Source organism: Geospiza fortis, unplaced genomic scaffold (genome assembly GCF_000277835.1).
Source record: "Geospiza fortis unplaced genomic scaffold, GeoFor_1.0 scaffold396, whole genome shotgun sequence".
In the NCBI taxonomy this organism is placed as follows: Eukaryota; Metazoa; Chordata; class Aves; order Passeriformes; family Thraupidae; genus Geospiza; species Geospiza fortis.
Window position 1 is genome coordinate 3,031,265 of NW_005054345.1, and position 20,998 is coordinate 3,052,262.

General features: G+C 45.6%; 1 protein-coding gene across 1 annotated transcript in view; it reads right to left on the reverse strand.

The window, feature by feature from the left end:
- Positions 1-3,105: 3,105 nt before the first annotated feature.
- The window catches only part of FYB2 (FYN binding protein 2), a 24,532-nt gene continuing 6,639 nt past the window's right edge, over positions 3,106-20,998 (reverse strand). The window contains exons 4-20 of the mRNA XM_031058605.1: positions 20,620-20,653; positions 17,579-17,667; positions 16,818-16,846; positions 15,870-15,901; positions 14,989-15,073; positions 14,532-14,673; positions 12,560-12,680; positions 12,418-12,458; positions 12,068-12,137; positions 10,153-10,236; positions 8,909-8,937; positions 8,067-8,127; positions 7,444-7,536; positions 6,313-6,397; positions 4,479-4,641; positions 4,294-4,327; positions 3,106-3,246 (exon numbers count right to left, since the gene is read on the reverse strand). Of these exons, the coding sequence (XP_030914465.1) occupies positions 3,204-3,246; positions 4,294-4,327; positions 4,479-4,641; positions 6,313-6,397; positions 7,444-7,536; positions 8,067-8,127; positions 8,909-8,937; positions 10,153-10,236; positions 12,068-12,137; positions 12,418-12,458; positions 12,560-12,680; positions 14,532-14,673; positions 14,989-15,073; positions 15,870-15,901; positions 16,818-16,846; positions 17,579-17,667; positions 20,620-20,653 (1,235 nt within the window). The 3' untranslated portion in view covers positions 3,106-3,203. The remainder of the gene's footprint in view (positions 3,247-4,293; positions 4,328-4,478; positions 4,642-6,312; positions 6,398-7,443; positions 7,537-8,066; positions 8,128-8,908; positions 8,938-10,152; positions 10,237-12,067; positions 12,138-12,417; positions 12,459-12,559; positions 12,681-14,531; positions 14,674-14,988; positions 15,074-15,869; positions 15,902-16,817; positions 16,847-17,578; positions 17,668-20,619; positions 20,654-20,998) is intronic.

Genomic DNA, 20,998 nt, shown 5'->3' on the forward strand with positions numbered 1-20,998 from the left:
AGACTCATCTCTGATAATTTTTTTTTCCAAGTTTGGAAATAGTTTATTTATCCTCATCTCACAAAGCTGTGAAGTAGATCCTGTAGCCATGGTAATATTTATTCTTGTTGCTGAAAGCATGTTCATGTGTTCTGTATCATGTTATATTCACGTGGTTTGTACCTCAATGCATTTGTTTTGATTTTTTCTTTTAGAGCACAAAGCAAAACTGAATCCCAGGATTTCTGTGGTGTCCTTGGCCCAGCATCTTTGGGCAGACAAACCTCAGCTCTATGAGAGAGGTAAACTGGACTTGTCCACTGCACTTCTTAAATTCATACTCTAAGGAGTATTTATGATTTATAGTATTATGTCTTTATAATTTTAAGAAAAAGATACTGAACTTTAAAAAGTTCTGAGTAGAAGCATCCCTTCAAACATATCATTAGCATGAAGCTCATAAAAAACCCCTGAACTCTATAAACACTCCATCCTTCTTGATGTTTTCTATTTTATCAACTGAGGGCCTGGAGAGGGTTTTGTTTCCCAATTCATGGCTGTAGTATTTTTGTTATGGAAGGGCAGAGAGCCCTGGTTCAGTTTTGTCCTTTGTGCATCAGATAATCACAACGAAGCCTTTTTCCTTCCATTTATGGTGTGGAAAGTGTTTCTTGGTGTACTGCACTGCATGTGATAGCTGTCTCCATGGTTGACATTTGCACTTTAATAAACTCAGAGATGAAAAGAGATAAAAGCGACAAATCCTTTGGATTTCCTTACTGCACAGTCCCTTCCTGCAGGCTGGGGTTGGTTGGTGGAGTTTCCCTCTGGAGATCTTTCCATATCCCAGCTGTGGGAGATGTCCCCAGGGCTTGGTGAGGGGCAAAGGGGCAGGGGGTGTAGTTAAAATTTCCACATGAGGAATTTAAACAACTTGCCCAACCCAAAATCCATGCCAGGCCCTTGTATTTACATGTGCTGACTCAGATCTTCACTCCTTACAGCAAGGAGTAAAGAGAGGGAAGCATTTTAAAGACATCATGCAAAAATAACCTTTCACTGCAGAAAAAGAGTGTTGAGGACTAACCTGGGCACCTGTTTCTTCTGTGCCTGTGATGCAGGAGGATGTAACACCAGTTCAAGCACACAGCTGCAGGGAGTGCCCCAGATTTGTCCCTAAATTATCCCCTTTTTACACAATTTCAGTTCTCCCTCAGGCTCATCAGCTCACAGCTGTTATTGTGATTATTTCCCCTTTGAGGAGGAACAGGGCTCAACACTCACATGAGAATTATTGTGAGTTTTGATGTGGTTAGGATGTACCAATAAGACTATAAAAGAGGGGAAGAAAAAAAAAGGATGAGTTTAATTTCCTGACCAATCTCTTGACCTAAATATAGCCAACCTGTGGTTTAATTGAGGAAATCTAAGTTGCTGTATCTAAAGCATTTTTTGTATTATCTGGAGTCAGCCCATAGCAAGCTCTTTTCTTCTTTGCATGCACTGGAATGTGTCCATGAGGAAAAAAAGCATTTCTAAGGGTATTGCAAGGCATCCTTGCATTAAATCAGCTGCCCCTGGCAGTGCAGAAGTTGGTGTTTCACAGGGATTTGGGCACAACCCCACAAGCACTGGGATTAGGGCTGCATCACGTCTGTCACAGGATACAGGGGGAGATTCCTAAAAACCCCTTTGTTTAAAATAAGAAAAACTGGTTAAATAACTTCCTTGGGAGGCAAAAAAGAGCTTGCATGTATGGCTAATATAGTATTTACCCCTAGTGCTTACAGAGGGGGTGATGAATAGACTTCATGAGTTGTGAATGAGCAGAGGATGAGGAAGGAGTGGAGGAAGGGGGTGTTTTCTTCAAAGTTTTAATCCTAAAATCACCATGGAAAAAAAACCCAACAAAACCTGAGGAGAAACTGTCTCCAGCACTTCCCTGGGGCCAATTCCCTGCAAAGGGATGGAGGTGAAGGGCACAGAGCACGTCCCAGCCTGTGGCAAAGCCAAACACACACTCCAGCTCCCCAAACTCTCCCTCTCCACCAGAAAAATCCAAATATTTGGGCTGGCAGGGCTGCAAAGCTGCGCATGCTTACAGGGGAGTGCTTTATTTATTTTTTTTTTTGCTGCAAGGATGGATGCAGGCCAATGCACTTAATAGTAACCACATGGTAAAATAAATAAGAATGCCTGTATAGACTTAAAAGTAAATGTTAAATATTTGCTCTGTTTTTTTTACTGATGTCTCCTATGCCAGCTTTGAAATGGCCCTGTGGCAAACAGCGCTTCTATTTTTCTTAAGCCTGGAACATTTAATAATTTCTAATTAAAACATCTTACATTTTTAGGATATTTATGAGCAAACTGATATGGGCTCCTAAAATGTGCCAGGAAGAGGTAAAAGCTGTACACTACAGTCAGATTTAAGGGTTTATTTTCTTTCAGAGCCATGTAAAAACTTTATCCACTTTTTTTTTTTTTTTGCTTTTGAAAAGGTATCTACTGAATATATGGAGGAGAAGCCATTAGCAATTTATATTTCTCTTCCTACATTTAGGAGCATTTTTCTGAAAATAAGTAATCATCCTCCAGGCCCACGGTGGAGAGAGAGCAGCCTGAACACAGGGGCAACTGTTGGGTAATTCCCTGTTGCTGCGAGTCCTTGGGAGCCAGCAGTCAGCTTTTACATATCTGGGATGCCTAAGTTAGCTTAAAAAAATAAAGTAATTTTTGACTGAATGCTTTATTTACCCTTTTTTTCATATTATTTTTGCAAAGAAATGAGTCAACTTTTCCACTATTTTATATATTTAACCCAGCAAGAGTGGTGATACACACTACTGCTCCCAATACTTTTAAGACCAAAACCAGTTCCAATTTATATGGTTTGCTTTTTGAAGAGCAAATCTTTTGGGGAAACTTGCAATTCTGACAGAAATGAGATTGAGCCACTAACCTGCACTATACTTTTTCTTCAAATGTGGAAATAAATTGGCTATTTCAGAGCTGACCAACAAGGTACTCCAAAAAGTGAGAAATACTGAAAATAACTAATAATCAGTGAAATCATGCTCTAAATGGCAGGAAAAAAAAATAAAAAAGGAAACATCTCTTGCACATTAAACAGTGTAAAAAACTCCGGCTTTATTTACAATCCCATCATCACCCCACAGCTGACCAACACGGGCTGTCACGGATGCAGGAAGCACAGGAGACCTTCAGGGATGCTCCAGGGGAGAGCAGCTCTCAGGGCAGTTAGTACTGTCTGTTTTAAAGAAAAAAAAAAAATAGGAATTTTCCCAGCAAGGGCCACCTGGGTAAGAGGAGGCTAATTTCTATGAATTATGCATGAGCATGCAAGGAAATGCTGCAGCAGGGAATTTAAGGGTGTGCTTTGGCAAGGCACGAGTGGCCCATGTTTGCAGCAGATGTGGATTAATATGGCATATCTGAAGGCAAGTCAGGGATCTCCAATTTACACAAGTCATGACTGGACAGGGCTTTTTTTAGCTGCAGTTGGACTGGAAACTTGTCCAGCAGCAGAGCAAAACTGGGAATACTTATTTAATATTTCATACTGGCTGTTTACATTAACTCCCCCTGCCTTCAGAAGTTTTAAGTATGTTTCTCCAGCTATCCCCACACAGGAAAGAGAGCAGAATATGTCTCGGAATCTCTGCTGGTCAGAGTGACTCTGAGATATGTACAAACTTCTTTTTTGCCCGCCTGGCAGTTGAAGAAGGAATCAGGATTTTTCTGTTCTCATTCTCAAGGTTGTTTATTGTTTCTTATCTATAAAATTCTTTCTCTGACCCGCCGAGGTCTGTCTGGCAGGTCAGGTTGAGGCACACTGGTGTTAACTTTTATACTAAAAACTATGTGTACACTATTTACAATAACTTCCCAATACCTATTACCTGTATTAGACAGTGAGTTTCTACTCTAAACCAATCCAAAAGTGCCAACATCACCCAGAAGATGGAGGCTAGGAAGAAGAAAGAAGAAGGACAGGGCACACCCAAATTCCTCCATCTTGGGACCCCGAGCCCCCATTCTAAAAACCCAAAATATCTATTTTTCACCCCGTGGCAAACTATTATTCTACTTAAACTTTCTCAGCTTGTAATTCTTCATATAAAGGTTGGTAATTGTTTTTTCCAAGGGTTAAATCAAAGGCACAGGGGTCTTGGGCTCTGTGCCAAGGACTCGAGTCCTCCAGGGCAGGGGCTTGGGCCCTCCAGGGCAGCCAGAGGAATTTCCTGGGTTCCGACAAACGTGCATCATAATAAACAAAAAATCAGAGATTACCTGAAGTTCAAGTGCTCCACCAGAACGTACCCATCTGAGGGAGGAGGAAAAAGGAAGGGAATTAGCAAAAAGGAAGGGAATTACCAAAACCTGGCCAAAGGTGGCCGAGCACGCCGGACGTGCCACGGTTTGGGAGGTGGTTTGGGAGGTGTGGTTTGTCACCCGGAGCCGGGCCGCAGACTCACATCTGCCCTGGGCGTTGCGGCAGATGACGGCGTGGCCCTGGGTGCCGTGGGTGTCGATGACATCCAGCTGTTCCCCAGCTGTGAGCGGCAGGTCGGCGCGGCGCTGGCTGCGCACCGAGCGCGCGGCGCGGGCCCTGGCGAGCACGCGGATCTCCTCGTGGTACTGCAGGAAGGGACAGGGAGCAGGCACGGGTTATTCTGTACCTGAGTGTGCAGCCTTGGAAGGGCACTGGGGAGGGAGGGAGGGAGGAGCAGATTTCAGGATGAGTTGTGAGGCTTTGGGGAGAAAAACCCCAACAACGCCTCTGATGGAGATCCAGATGAGGGGAGAGGGATGGATGCCTTGAAGTGGCTACCTAAAACAGAGGCTAGACAAATTTAATAAAATTTGAAGAAATAAAATCTGAAGAAATAAAATTCAAAGAAATAAAATCTGAAGAAATAAAATTTGAAGACATAAAAGTGGGTATTTGTTACTCCGATATTTTATGAAAAATCCCTTCACTAGGGTTTTTCTCTTGAGAAGCCTCAGAAAAGAAATGTGAACAATAATTATCTGATTGCTTGGAATGTGGTTTGGAGGTTGTTTACTAACAGGTGTATCTGTGATTGGTTTTATGTGAATTGTTTTTACTTAATGGTTAATCCCAGTCCAGCTGTGTCGGACTCTCTGGTCAGTCATGGGTTTTTGTTATTCATTCTTGTAAGAACCTAAAGTCAATTCTCATCTCTCACCTCGTCCTGGGACCCACAACACCACAACAGATATTTATTGCAGGCCTTCAGTAGGAACATGTAGGGCAGTCAGGAGCCTCCCAGAGGCTACACCCAAGACAGATGGTGGTCATGAGTTTTTCAGACAATTGTAAGTTTGGTCCAATTGCATATCAATTAATCCTTCAATTACAGCTTCAGGTAATTGCGGGAAATGGATTTGTAGAAAAATTCTCAAAGCCTGACAGAAGGCTCACACAGTGTGCATCTGTATGCAAACCTTGAGATAATAAATGCTGAGTTAGAAATGCCATGGAATAGGACAGACATTGCTGAGAGAGAAATGGAACTAGAAAAAAGTTTCAAAGAATGGCCTTGCAAATAAGACTAAATACTTTAGAGAAATAGAACTATGAAAGATGCACTGAAGTAACACCCATGAGGGGTAATTTTTAGATTATTGGCTTTAAGGCATTTACAGCTTGGTGTGGCAAAAGCTGATAGGCCAAAAACCACTTATAATATATTGAAATTAGGAAATAGTTGGGTTCTGATTGTGATGGTGTGAATAATAACATCTGTATTGTCTCACCCTTCACATGAGACTGAAAATGGAATAAAAGTTTTTTAAATGCCTCTCAGTTGCCCCATCTCTGGGTCAGAAAAGGGCTCAATCTGACAAATTGGTGCCCCGTGTGAGGAGGTAACTCAGCACCAGCTTGCTCCTCCTCAATTCACTTTTGTCTATACTTCTGTGGGCCTGAGGCAGTAAGGTGTCCTTGAGTATCAGGCCTAGAGGGATTGTTTTGTCTGACCAAAATGTGAACACAGTTAACTGATGCTTGATATGGAGTTTAGAGTTACACAGTAGTGCAGTACAGGATTTGAAAAACATAACAGCTAAATCATAAGGCATCAGCTGAGGACCAAGAAGGTGCCACCAGGTGTCTTTTAAGCAAACCACAGAGCTGCTTTTCTCCTCTGGAAACCCCAGATTAGGCAAGAAGGTAACAGGTCAAGGGGAAAACTTTCCCAGCATAGCTGAGGACCAGCAATATGAGTAGTTTAAACAAGCCACAGAGCTGCTCTCCTCCCCTGACACAGCTAGAAAGACACTCACCATAAATGTCTCTCTAAAGAACTTCTCTTCTCTGTCCATCTTCTTGCTTTTTTCTTCACTGCTCTTCTTGAATTTGAAGATATTTCTGCAACAAGAGAGAGACACACACACACATATGCATTTCTGAGCTGCATTTAAATAACCCCTGGCACATCTGAAATTGCAACCCAGAGCCTAATTCCAGCCTTGTCTGCAAGGAACTCTTGGAATAGCAAAGCACACAAAGTTCACATCCCTATTTCTCAGAAAAGGCAGCACCTATGATCTCTAAGGGAAAGTTGAAATTGCATGGACTCCCTGATCTGTAAAGTTATACCTGAGACTCTGCACAGCACAACCAGTGGTGCTTGAGCAGCCCCGTGCAGGAACTCTGTGGTGAGAACCCGAAAAATGGGTCTCTGATTTACATTCAAATTCCCATGTATTAGGTAATGAAAAAAGTCATTGCGATGCACGTTTTTGTGATCTAAAAGGGAATCTCCCACTTCCATGTGAATTTTTGCAGTGCCAATAACAAAAACAAAAAAAATTGGTGTTATGCACAAATGGCACGGCAAGAGTCAATGCAATCAGCTCAAATAATCACTACTTTAAAATACAAGGCTCTTGCCAAAATCATAGAATCTTAGAATCATAGAATGGTTTCACCCTCTGCCATGGGCAGGGACATCTTTCATTATCCCAGGTTGCTCCCAGCCCTGTCCAGACTGGTCTTGGACTCTTCCAGTGATCCAGGGGCACCCACAGCTTCCCTGGACAACCTGAGCCAGGGCCTTACCACCCTCACAGGGATGAATTCCTTCCAAAAATCGAATCTAAATCTACTAAAATAGCAAAAAGGAGCCAAATAGGAAGTAACAACTTTTGGCTTAGCTCAGTGGAAAGTCGTGACAAGACTTCAGGATAAGACCTTTGGGTATCCTCCCCTTGTGCTCAGCTCAGATCCAAGGGTTTGTTTCACCCTTGAGATATTTTCTGCAAAGACTCCTGAAATCTGGCTTCAAAGGGAAAGGACCCTGGACTATCAACCAACACAAAATGTCTGTGCAATCAGGGACGTCCTGCTCCTGAAAGCACTCAGGGGTGTGTACAAACTCAGACAAAATGGGAGCACAGAATGGAAAGCAAGACCTTTCCACGTCGTCGATGCTTTTCCTCTTGTCCTTGTACTCTTTCGCCACCCGAAGTTTTGGCATCCGGACTCTGTACTTGTCATCCTTCCCTCTGAGAGGAGCAGACAGGCAGGAATTCAGGTTTTTCCCAGCAGATTGTGTCCCCTCCCCAGATCCCTGTGTGCCTACAGAGCCTGGAATTTTCTTCATCTCCTCCCCACCCTGCACTGAAATGCAGACACTTGCTGTGATTTACACCAGCACGCGCAGCCACCGCAGTCATCTGGCAGCAAGACACCAGGACATGCTGTTCCTATTAAAAGTAATTTTTCTGACAGGGAGCCTGCCAGGACGGGGCTGATAATCGGGTCTGGGAGACGGAGTTTTCCTTCCTTAGGAAAAAGATCTGATTTTTCACGAGTGTCAGGGAGCTGCTCTCTTGTTTTCACGTCTCTGGCGCTAACTGGGTAACAGATCCTGCCAAATTAAACACACACAGGGAGGGCACCTGGACTGCCTCCAGAGGACTGAATCCCAACCAGATCATGACCCTCAGTAGGTTACAGTACCAGGCACAGGTTTGTGCCAGGAGGAAAATCTCCTTGGGTTGAGGACAACCTCGGGACAGGGCACCCTCCTCACCTGGTCTCTCTCTGCTCCACTTCAACATCATCATACACGTTGTCCTCCTGGGACACAGCTGCTGTCAACCAAAATGCAGGACAGAAAATAATTAGGAGATGTCATTCTGAGCCACCAAATAATGAGTACTCCAAATAATCTATTGCAGAGGAAAATTTGGGCTGCTCCTTGTTGCTCAACCCAAAGGGGCTGAGGAAATGCAAAAGGAGCCTGGGAGCTCCCAAACACCCAGCAAAGGTTCAGCATGAGGAATGATGCTTGGGTTGATTAGTTGTGTTTGTGGGCAGTTTTCTGCATGGGTTTGGCCATCCAGCTCCAAGGATGGAGCAGGAGCAGCAGCAAAGCCCCAGGTTTGCACTGCAGCCAGCCCAGGCAGCATTCCCAACACAAGGACTCGGGTGTGTTCACTCCAGCACCTCTTCAAGGCTGAGGTTGTATCCACCCAATTTATGTAAAGGATGAACTTGGCCCTCCAGCAGGCAGGAGTAAAGAGTTTTACAAAGACTAAATATCTTTGTAAAGTGGATTTTTTTTTCCTAAAGCTAGAGTGCCATGGGCTCACATACCACTGCCAGCAGTTGTTCTGCAAGGACTGTTTCACACTTTACCTTTCTGGAAATACCCAGATCTGCAGGAGGAATGCTCTTCTTTAAAACTATCCAAAAATGAGCAAAACCTCCACTCTCAAACAAAACACAAATCTCTATCAAGTCTTCAAAGCTACTTCTGCCACAATACATGATTTTCAGAAAGGTGCAGTGCACCAATCTGATTCTATAAAACATTTGGCTCTTCAAACACACACACAAATCCCCAGGAGTCAGGTACAGGTAAGTGCTTACCTAAATTGGGTACTGAAATGGAAAGCAGTCTGTGGATAGAAAAAAAGCTTTTAGAAACAAATCTGCACATCAGCAATGCCCAAAAAGCCACGAGGAGCCCCAAAAAGCTGTCAGTGATGCTGCTGAAGTGACAGAGACAGGTCAAGGTGTATGGGCTCCACGGTACCAGCAGCATTTCCCAAAATTATATCCCTTGCTAAATAAGCATTTCCAGCAATAAGAGCCATGTGTTCATCAAGCAGGAAAGATCTACACTGCATCCAAAGAACAATCCAAACTCCTGCTGCCCTCCTCAACAGCAAGGGGATTGCTGAAAGGTTGGAATTTTTAGTCAGTAGTTAATTCCTTCCTGTAAGTCTGCCAACATCAGGGGTTGTCCAGGAATTCAAAGGTGACAATGACTGTAGATATCTAAGACGATTTCAGGAGCTTTAAGAGTTCTTTGAGACAGGAGAAAGGCACAAAAGCTGGTGGGTCTTTCCCTATAATGATATTTATATTTGAAGGAGCTGCTGTGGGGCATCTTGTGTGAAAAGGTTTGGAAGGAAAACAAACCTTCCTGACACGAAAGAGGAAATGTTTAACCTGGAATTCCCAAAGAAATAAGCAAAGGCAGTGTTTTCCTGGAGTTCAGGCACCGTGCACAGGGTGAGGCTCTCACTGGCAGCAGTGGAGGACAGGTTCTGCACACCTGAGGAAAAGGCAATTTCCCTGGAAACTTATGGACAGTTTTGAATATTAGAATACCCCAAAAGGCACTGTAGGAAGTTATACAATATTCTCCACCCTGTTAGAATGAAAACTCACTGTTAAACTTCTCCAGCAGATGCTCTTGGCTCTGAATGGAGCTTGGAACAAAACCCCACACCAACAAGGCTGTCCCTGATCCTGGCTCACAGGTCAAGGCAGCAGGTACCTCCCTACATTCCCCTGTGCACCTTGTGTCATGCTGAGGCATCAGAAAGGTACCAAAGGCAGCAGAAAATCTACAAAAACCTGGAAACTGCTGTAGGGCCAGCTCCAGGAGATTCCTGGTGCCAGATATTCTGGAGAAGCTGCACAGATGGACCATTGGCCACATCTGCCACAGTAGCTCCTAGTGAGTTGATAGAAGCACTTTTGGCCTATGTTTCCAAAAAAAAGAGCTGTATTCCTTACTCCTGGTCCTCCTGCTCCCCAATGATTGCCAGGAGGAATGCTCAGGTGTGAAGGGGGAAGGGGTGGGACCACCAGCATTTCCTTACCTGAGGTTGTCCTTGAGCCTGAAATTGTTCAGCTTCAACTTTTCTATCTTAAACAGGTTTCCAAATCTCTTTTGCTTTTCTGTTCTGTCCAAAAGAGAAACAGCTTTTAAATCAAAAGAGACACAAGGTGTAGAAGCAGCCCCAGAGATCCTGAGGCAGGGAAAGGAAGGGCAGCAGACGCTGAACCTCAGCTCAGAAGAAGAATTTAGGTGTTAACAGCATCATATGGATGATAGACTCACTGGGATAGGCACCAGCACAGCAAAAGGTGCTTAATTATTGAGTCCAAGCTCATAACTTCGCTTAGCTTTAAACTTTTCTGTATTAAATGAAGTTGTTCTCTGACTCAACAACTAGAGGGTGATCCAGGTTTCTTTGGAGTGAAAACTCCTGAGGAAAGGGCAGCATTACCCAGAAGCATTGCAGTGACCTTTAAAGGGGACATCGGGGGCACCTTCTGAGCCACCCTCCATCCCACACTTCTATTGTGTGTGTCCTTGAGGAGGATGGTCCATGGCACACACTCCTCTCTGAAGTTTACACAGGGCTGCAAATCTACACTGCAATTTTCCTGTAAAGGATCTGCAGGCAACCCAGGTCCTCCCCTGGGGGTCATCACCCCTGCACAAGGACCATTAAAACCCTTTATGTGTCTCAGCACACTTAATCCTGCCCGTGGGATCAATGGAGAGATCACAGAAAGGCTGGTCTGGGGATTAGGACCCTGCCCTCTGAAACCTCTGAATTTGGTCCCAAATGGCCTTGAAATTCCTCTGCAAGATGCCCTGCTCCCTTTGAGGGTCAGCAGGAGAGTTTAATTTCTTCACCCACGTGCAGCGGGGTGAAGAGGAGGCAGGGATGTGCTTGCCAGGGGTGGGGATGTGCCTGATCCATGTGGGAACACCTTCCCTCGGGATGGAGGAGCTGCTGCTGCCCCACCACGCCACTCCCACGGACAATTTGCAGAGAAATGACACTTCCTTCTTTTAATAACCATCCTGCCACCTCCAGGGGGTTCAGCTTTCCCCTTTTCCCTCCCTCTCTGTCACACACAGGCTGGGCTGGGATGCAGATGCAGGCCAGGGCAAGCTCCTCATCCATAAGGGAAAAGCAGATGTTCAGCAACACCTTGTTATTCCTCCCACGCTGCCCCTCAGGAGAGAGCCACCAGATGCACTCCAAGCAGTCCTGTGCCACATGTGCCTTTCCCAAAGGCTGCCTCTGCTCCTTACAAAGGCAATTTTTACTGCACGAGGGTAGGGAACACACAAAACACAACTAAAATTCACCTTACACCTCCTAATCCATTTGGGAAGCTCAGGCAATACATAAACCAGAGGCTGCAAAACTCATTGGTTTTATAACACACCCCGTGGAAAGCAAATATCTTGAGAGGCTACATAAAAAATGAGCTGGTTGCAGGTTAGTTACAGCACAGCAGCTTCTTCTCCAGCCTTCTCAAATGTGAGTATTTTGTCCTGTTTGCCCCTGGAGCATCCCTTCTTTTGGCACACACAAAAAAAGGTGCAGCCAATTCTCAGCTACGGCTGAGCAACACTTTGAATGAAGAGAAGGCGAGTGAGGCTGTGCTGTGTGCTCGATGCAGGAATAGGTCTGGGAGGGCAGTACTTCCAAAGGATGGAGGGTAGTACTTCAGGGGGATGAAATATGCAACAGGAAGAAAAATCCCCCTCACTGCTCTGGGATTGAACTTTGGTAATGGCTTTTTGCTCCCGAAGTGTTAGCCAAAGGGAAAAGAGGGAGGAAGGAGGGAAGAAACCCACCCACACAACAACTTTTCTGCAGTTGAGTCAGGGAAAAAAAAAAGAAAAAGGCTTCCAGCCAGTACCTGGCATGTGAGATCAAGGCTGAATGGCCAGAACTTCAAAATACAGGCTAAGAAATTGCAACTTACTCTGGTTTTGCTGGGTTATCACCCCCAGTCTCAACATCTTCATATGTTTCCTCGTAGCTGTTTCCTGAAACTTAAAACCAAGGCATGCCATTAGGGCAAGTTCAGTAGCAATAAGGTGAGGTTTGCTGGACAAATTGCACCCAGACCTTTTACATTTTACTCTTCAGGGCTGCTCAAATGAATTCCATGCCAGACATGCATACTACTCCCCACTGGTTTTAATGGGAATTCAGAGCAACCCAGCCAGGAGGAGACACTGGAGATGCTGAAAGTGAAACAAAACCATTCCCAGCATCTCCCAGGGACCAGCCCAAATTGAAAGCAGCTTCTGCTTGAGCTTCCCCACTTACTGCTGTCTGAAGTGAAGGAACTGGAGGCAAGTGAGCCGTGGCTGCTGGAAGACACAAGTGTGACATGGGGGTTTGCTGCAGGAGGGATTTTAAACGACATTTCCTAGGCACAGGCACTGCAAGAGCCCAGGGCCACACTCACAGTCTGTCCTGCAGCTCCTCAACATCATCATAGATGTCCTCTGGTGCCTGCAGAGACTGCCCAGGGCTTTGGCCCAATTCTGTTCCTCCTGGCTTTGGAGCACCAATACCCATGCTGTGCCCTGGAAACGAGATTATAAATAAATACATGAAATAAATAAATGAAATAAATTATAAATAAATGAACTATAGTATAAATAAATGACAAAAATCTTTGCTTTAGGAGCTTTTCTGAGGAACTCCTCTCAGAGAAAGGAAAACTGTTGAGGGTAACAACAAATAAGAGCCTACAAGTATATTTTCCATTCCAGGAAATTCTTTGCTCTGAGACACTTCAAGAAACAAAAGTGAACAATTTTTGAAGTTTGTAGCTTTAAAAGTCATAAAAATATTTTATGTTTAAGGAACTTAAAATGTCTGTCGATTTTTTCAATTATGGCAGCTCTGACGCAAATCTTCCTCACCTAAAAGCATCCAAGAGATTATTCTTGGATCTCCAGAGAAGTGATTGGAGGGAAAGCTTGGCATGGTTGGTGGAAATGTTAAGATCCAAATAATGAACGATTCCACTGGACTACACCTGTAAATCAACACCTTGGAAAGGACCCAAGGAGGATGAGCACCCCTGGGATGGATTTCACTGAGGGCTGGAATCAAGCCTGGGAGTTGCACCTCATGAGGTTAGAAATAGATTATTCCTGGAGAAGTCCTAAGTGGCAATGTCAGAACCTTAAAATTGACTTGAGAGAGTTGGAGCAATGCAGAAATGCAGCCACACAAATAAAAGCAGAGAGTGTTTGTAAATGAGCAAGGGGAGTGTTCCAGGCCAGGCTGGGCTGGGCTTGGAGCACCTGGGACAGTGGAGGGTGGCAGGGAATGCAGGGAGAGGAACTTTCAGCTCCCTCCGACCCAAACCATTCTGATTCATGCAGTAGATCTTGCTGGACACAGGCACCACCTCAACATGGTCCAGCTAAAGACCAAAACTTCTGCAAAACACCCCAATTCAGAAAATCAGAAAAGCAGGCAGTGGTGGACCAAATAGTTCTCCAAATCAGCCTCTCTGTTGGAGCAGGAGGCTCACCAGGAGTACTTTGGGAAAAAAAAATCCCAGCAGAAATTACCTCCAGCTGTTCAAAGGTCAAGCAAACCAGCAAGATCTTTTACAGAAACAGACACCAACCAAACCAGAAAATTATTATGAGGTGATTTAAAATAATAATAATAATAAAAAAAAAGAAATACCTGAGAACCACACCAATAAAAATAACCACAGTCACAGTCAATTTACACTTTCTCCTTCACACTCCTGGTCTGTCCACAGAGCCCAACAGAGCCACTTTTCTCTCTTTCATCTTGGAAATGCTCCCATATCACACCAGTGGCTCGCAGAGCCTCTGCAGAATAGAACCCATGAACATTTACAGCTGAAGTTGTGCCTACAGAGGGGATGTGATTTGCTTTAATTGTGCAGCTGAGGTGCCTTTCAGCAGCTCTGGTCACTGCCTCAGAGCATCCTGACAGAAAGGAGCCCAAAGCCAGCCTGGCACCATGAGGAGATGGAGCAAGGAGATCCTCACCCATCTCAGCCAGGCACAGAGGGAGGCTTCAGGCTCTCACCCTGCTCATTTCTACCCCAAGGCTTGGCCAGCCCCTTGCCAGAGAGTCCATAAGTGATGAGGAGCAGAGGAGATGGGTTTCAGCTCCCACGGATAAGGGCAATCTGCTAGAAAAACAAACACCTCGGCCGGAGCCGCGCAGATGGTTAACCACCTCAGGAAGCTGCTTGCACAGCCAAAATAAATGATCCACACCAGAATACAAACGCTCAGGCAACCTTTTGCCCCGGTTTAACTAAATTGGTTCAAGAGTTGCATCCAAATTTAACGTTTTTTCCCATATGGAAGAGACATTTGGGCGGCAGATGGGGCTGGGGATTGGGGAAACGCTCAGTGGCGCAATGAGATACTCACAGTGCTCTGCTCTGTCTTTTGCCAGCCCTGGTGGCGTTGGATACGTTGCGTTTTGGGGACTGGTCACATCCTGCTTCCCTTGCAGAACCTTCAGCCCACCTCTGCCATCTGCCTTGGGACACATGTACTCATTCCCACCTGTCTGGGGTCCAACGTTGGGTTTGGTCAGTGCAGCCCTTAGAAACAGCTTTCTAATGTATATTTCTATTATACATTCATGCATCCACAAGAATATCAATTATCTGTGGACTTAAAACAGTTTCACACCCTCCTCCATCAACCTTTCAGGCTGAAGCAGTGGAGTGCTGAGCAAGCAAAAGAGAAGGTGGAAACCCCCTGGGATTAAGGGCTCAAGTTTCCCAAAATGTTTCCCCAACTGGTTCCCAAGCAGAGGGAGGACAGAAGGAGAAGAAACATCCTATAATAATTATTAAAATTAACCTCAAGGATATAATACCTCGAACATTTTGTTCTCCTCCAGTTTTGCTCTTTCATGACTTGGTTTTCCCTCTTTTTCATCCTCTGTCAGAGCTCTTTCTGGTCTGAAATGTTCAGAAATGAGAGAGGTCTCAGACACTTCAGCACAGTCACAAACACATTGCCTTGTGACAGTGCCCACACAAGCAGCTCCTTTTCCCTCTGAATGAGGGAGATGCCCAAATGATCACCAGCAAAGTGAGGGCAAATTCCAATCTGAAGGCCAGTGGTCACTCAGGGATAATACAAATCATCCTTGGAAGAGAGACAAATTAATATGATTGTTTCCTCACGGCTGGAAAGGACAAAATAGATCCATTTGTGGTGGCACCTGGATCACACAACGTGCCTCTCACCACACTGTGTTGAGATGTAGGCAAGGAGAAACAGCAACAGGATGCAGGACTGGATACCTTTTTTTCCCACAATACCCACAAAAGTGACCCCTTTTTATCACATAACTCTTCAATCAGCACCAAAAAACCCTTCAGAGAGTGACCATAAATATACACCACAAGGAGCTTGAGGTGTGACATTTGTAAGGTGAAATTCAGGATGGACCTTGCCTTGCCTTGGACCAGGTGCCCCAGTTTGAGAGGCTCATAACTCTCCCTGTTTACACTCTTCAGGTTTCAGTAGGAATAGAGAGTGTAATTTTTTACAATCTCCTCCCCAGATATGTTTTAGAATGAAAACAATCTTAGAAACCACGAGTGCTGGCAAAGAAAGGCATCATCTCTGCTGTCTTGGTCATGAAATATATGAGATTTCTTTATATTTACCGAGTGTTACAATATTCAATTCCTAACCCTAATCAGTTGTGGGGCTAGAAGAAGTTTGAGAGAGAGGAAAGGAAATTACCTGGATTTGGCAAAGGGGAAAATCTTCTGTTTCTAGAATAAAGCAGAGGAAAACCTTCAGCCACTGTGCTTTTCTCAGCAGTCAAGCTTTCATACAAGGCCTCAACTGTCAACCAGCATTTAAAGAAATATTTCTTTAGGAAGCCCAGAAGTATTTTATGTTTGGAATAGTCATCAGAAAAGGATATTTCATCTCCTTTGCAGGACAGGGAATACACATATTGACAAACTATCCAGGGATAATAAAACAGTGCTGGGGCTGGACCAGTGAAGCTACTGGTCAGCATGGAAGCTATTACAGAAAGGAGAGAAGGAGGAAGTTTTTTAAATTTAAATAAAGATTTCCCAGCCTGCCATAAAGTGAGACTCCAGCCAAGCCAGAGAACCCCTCTGCGAATCACACAGAGATAAATATGTTTGGAAAGCTGTGCTATTTCCCAGGCAGCGGGATGGCTCTGCAAGCCAGGACTTGAAACTGGAGTTTGACGTTTCACAAAGAGTTTCAGCAGGGCCAGAGCTGATGGCCAGGACATGGACATCTCCTGGCACGAAGTGATGAGCTCTCCAAGAGTGCTGCCAAGCCAAGCAGGCCTGGCTCAATTTTGCTTCTACATCCTCACAGAGGGATTACCAGCACCAGCTCCCCCTTGGCAGGAAATTCCAGAATATTTCAGGAGATTTTTTCCTCCAAAAATTCACATTTTTGATATTGGTGCTTAACACTTGGTCCACCACCAACATCCATCCATTTGGTGTTACCACATCCTTACATTTCTGCAGTGGAAGTCAAGGGAGCTGACTCTTCCCACTGGTATGTTTGGGAATCTCATTAGTCTTTGTGCCCCCTCTGCAATTTCTTATTTATTTTTTGAGAGTCTTCACAGACAGCACGCAGAGAAATTCTTGGCAGGTAAGAAATACAGATATTAGAAACTTTCAAGACACTCACCTTGTGTTTTTGAGGCTCTGCCTTAGGTGCTAGGAAAGATATTTATGAACAGATATTAATGTTAAAGTCACTGCACTTTTAGGTGCAAAACTCAGCTTCAGCTGGGATGCTCAGCATGCAGGCACACATTCCTCATGTGCTACAGCTCCCTCCCTCTATTTGAGCATTGGTTTGCATGCAGGGGGCTGCAGCACCAGCCTGACTGGCCACATTTTCAGGGATCTGTGAAATCCCAGGGGGCTGTGGCAGTTCCCCTCCAAGGGACTTGCTGGGCTCCTTTCCCACTGGGAGACAAAACCTGTGCACGTGGCAGAAATAGCCTTCCCAAAAATCCCATAACTTCCCAAACCTTCCAAACACTGGAAAATGTAAAAGCAGAGCAGTGGCAAATTTAATAGAGAAAATTATACTGGGGAAAAATATTGATGGACCTGGAAAAGTCTCCTAGTCTGTGCCCTTCTGTTCCCAAGAAGATGCTGAGGTTTGCCTCACTATCTTCTTTTTAATCTCCTCTACATGGGTCATGTCTTAAGATATTCCCAACTGATTTTTACAATAAGCATCATTTTACCCCCAGAATTTTAACATTTTTTGTCATTGCCCCAGAGTCCCCTGCACAGGGGGACAGGACACTCATACTTGTTCTCCCAGACCACTGAGCAGCTGCTTTTCTCAACAAAAAACTGTATTATTTCCTATTTTAAAGGCTTTTTTCCCCAGCTAGCACATAATTCACCTCCCAGTGCTGCCTTTCAAAGTACCTTCAATGACAGACAAGGTTGTGGCGTCCCCAGACTGATTCAGGTACATTGGGGCTTCTTCATAATTATTCTGCTCTTCAAGTTGAGCACTGAGAAGATGAAAAAGAGAGAAAAGATTTTTTTTTTTCCCCTGTCCCTTTTAGTAGTATGAAAAAAATATTCCTCTTAAGGACAAGGAAACCAAGAGCTTTGATAGTGAGCCTACAAAAAAGCAAGGTGAAATCAGGGATTCCTCAGAGGGAGAGGAGACCTGTGGCAGATGCAGGGCTCCGCTGAACCTTCCCACTGCTTGTCCTTTGGGAGGCCAGGCTGCATTTAGAGGGCTCAAAGCACATCAGGAGACTTCCTAGCAGGGTTAGAATCTCCTGCCCACAGCAATCCTTCAAGTAGAAGCAGGAAAAAAAAAAACAAAAACAAAAACAAAAACAAAACACCAAAACCAGAAGACCAAACCAAAACAAGGAAATCGAAGCGCAGCATTTTTCAAGCCTACTCGAGTAGTTTGAAATTGATAACCATTCCCAGGTTGCTCTCTTGGGCCCGTGGGTTCTCATGGAAAGGACCATTTAAAGGTGCTGCTCCTGAGCTTACCAAGCCACCCACTCCATGCCAACGCCATGAGTGGCACTGCCAGCCTCAGGAGGATGGGAGGCACCACAGCTCCAGCACCACAGCCCCAGTGCTGGGCTCCCCAGCCCAGGTCCCATCTCCCCACTCTCCTTTCTCCTTCCCCCCTCCAGAAATTCACGTTAGTGCAATTTGGGAACAGATGGAGGGGCTTAAAAAACCCCAGCATTCCTGAATCACCCAGGCGAATCCACCAGTCCTTCCCCTCCGCCCACAGTGAGGGAGTTTTTGGCATTTTAGGAATGCACCAGGAAGCAGCAAAAGCACAAGACACGGCTTGTAACACACGTGGGGGACAGGGTAAGGTGGGGAAAGAGCAGCAGGAGGAATTCTAGCAGGAACTTCCTCCTCCCAGCTGTAAAACCCCTCAGGGAGGGTCTGTTTTTCCTGGAATCACCCCGCTGTCACCACTCAGCTTCAACTGAGAAAGCAGCAAGGGCAAACCGGAACACGAGGAGCCAGAACCTCAAGGTGCACTTTGACAGCAGTGAAATCAGAGAAGGAAAAGCCCCTAAAGTCAAGCAGGGGTGTCCCCTGCAGCCCCCAGCTCTGCTGTCCCACAGGGGGCTCCTCACCCCCACACAGCCCAGGAATTGTCAGCACCAGAAACTGTGCCAGGGTCTCTAAGAGACCAGACTTCATTCCAGGTGAGGCTTCGAGGAGGGGAATTCCTGTCCCCAAACTGCTGCTATTCTGCTTTTATGCCAGAGTTATTTAATTAATTCCCCCTGTTGTCACACAGTTAATATTTAACAAGTGACCTACTGTAAGGACCATATCACAAGTGTTGGAGCAGGACAGCTAACCCTGCTGCATTACATAGCCAGAACAGCTTTGGAGGAGGTTATTTTTTGACCAGCTCTCTTCTGACAAGCACAGGTTAAAAGTTAACACCAGCCCACACTGGCAGGGGCACCTCATGGTGTCAAGAACAACTTGCTGCGATAGCTGGAGGAGTTGTTTGGGCACAGAAAGTATTTTGAGAATTCCCCTGTCTTTGCTTTGGTTCAGCTGATCCATTTCCCCTTTCCACACCTACAACAAAACATGTGGATGAATATTTTCCCCCACTTTTGCTGCTCTTGTTGTACAAATCCCAGGTTGCTGCACAGCCACTCGTGACAAGTCAGAGACCAGAAAAGTCAGGATCTCCCTGCATACAGAAAAGAATTGTGTCTGCAAGATTTCTGAGCTGTTTCAGACAAATTCAAGTGATTTTGGACCACCTCACTTCAGCTGTGGAGGCAGCTGAAGGGCTGGGATGGTGAGGGAGGGCAGTGGCTCCTGTGCCCTGTTGTGCTGGCTGCACAAACACAGGATCACAGAATCATGCAGGAGTACAAATTCCTTTGCTGCTGGCAAAGAAACCCCCAACACCCTCTGGCTATGCCAGGGCGTTGTTTCAGCAACAGTTTTCAAAAGCATTTCTGTCCTAAAAACACAAAAGTTGAGTACACAGCAAACAGGAAGCAAAAAACACACACGGGGTGGGGGCGATGACTGTGCAACTAAAGCAATGGCAGAGCTCTGCTTCCCACCAGCTAAACCAGACCTAAGGACATGGATATGGTTCTCCAGGAGGCTTTAAGGGCCCATAAGAGAAAAGAGGGGTGAAGTTTTCTCCACTAGGAGAGGGTCCTCCCAGCCAGCTTTGAGCTTGCCATGTAGCTCCATCACACTCTGAATCCTGGAATGGGTTGGGTTGGAAGGAACTTTAAACATGATCCAGTTCCAAACCCTCCCTTCTCCCACAAGCAGGGACACATTCCACTAGAGCAGGTTGCTCAGGATCCCATCCAGCCTGGCCTTGCACATTCCCACTTCCTTGAGCAGCCCCTGGAGCAAGCTGCTGCCTCCAGGAGTGGGCCATTCCCTCCAGGCTGAAGGGAAATGGGATGGGGATGTTCCCACTGATGCCTCAGGTCTTAGCTGTTATATTTTTCAGATTCTGTGCTGCTTTAGTGTGTGGGTCTGGGCTTCATGTTAAGGGATGGTGAGCTCTGTGCACAGAGCAGGGAGACAAAACAATTCCTGCTCCAGCTGGGCACCAAGGACAAATGATCCAAATCTCAGCCCCTGGAGCACAAACACCGTGGGCTGGAGAGAGAAAAACAAGCAGGGTGGGACTGCAGGGGCTAAAGCTGGAATGGGACAATGAACTGCAAGGTGCAAATGGAGCAGAACTGATCCCAGTGACAGAGCCCGTGCCCGCTCGTGCATTTTGGGGCCATTTTGGTTCATCTTGGGTGCAGCCCTTGCTGGGCTCTTTTGCTGCCCAAGGTGGATCCATGGAGGAGATGCTTTGAATCAATCCCTGCTTTATTCTGGAGCTCTGTCCAGCCTCTGCTCTAGCTCAGCCTTCACAGGGCATCCCCATCACCTGGGAGCCACACCTTGCCTCTGCCCAGGCTCACCTTTCAGGGGTCAGGTAATCCTCTTCTGCAGCAGCTGCACACAAAGAACAGAGGATTAGTGTTGGAAGGCAAGCCCAGGTCCCCCCGGAGCACACGGGAGGGGTGACAGGGACAGCCCTGCCAGGGACAGCCCTTCCTGCTGCACACAAAGGCAGCCGTGACACAGCGCTGCCAGCACAAACTGGGCACCTGCCCCTGGTAATTTGTCATTATTGTTTCACATTTCCTGCCTACAACCTCCCCCTTTCTAGAGATACAAATTATTGGGAGGGCACGGGGATGATGGCACATAAATGTAATTAGTTCCCCCCATCAGATTAGTATATTTAGAAAGGACAAGTAGGCTAGAAAAGGGTTTCAATGAAAAACTCTCTTTCCC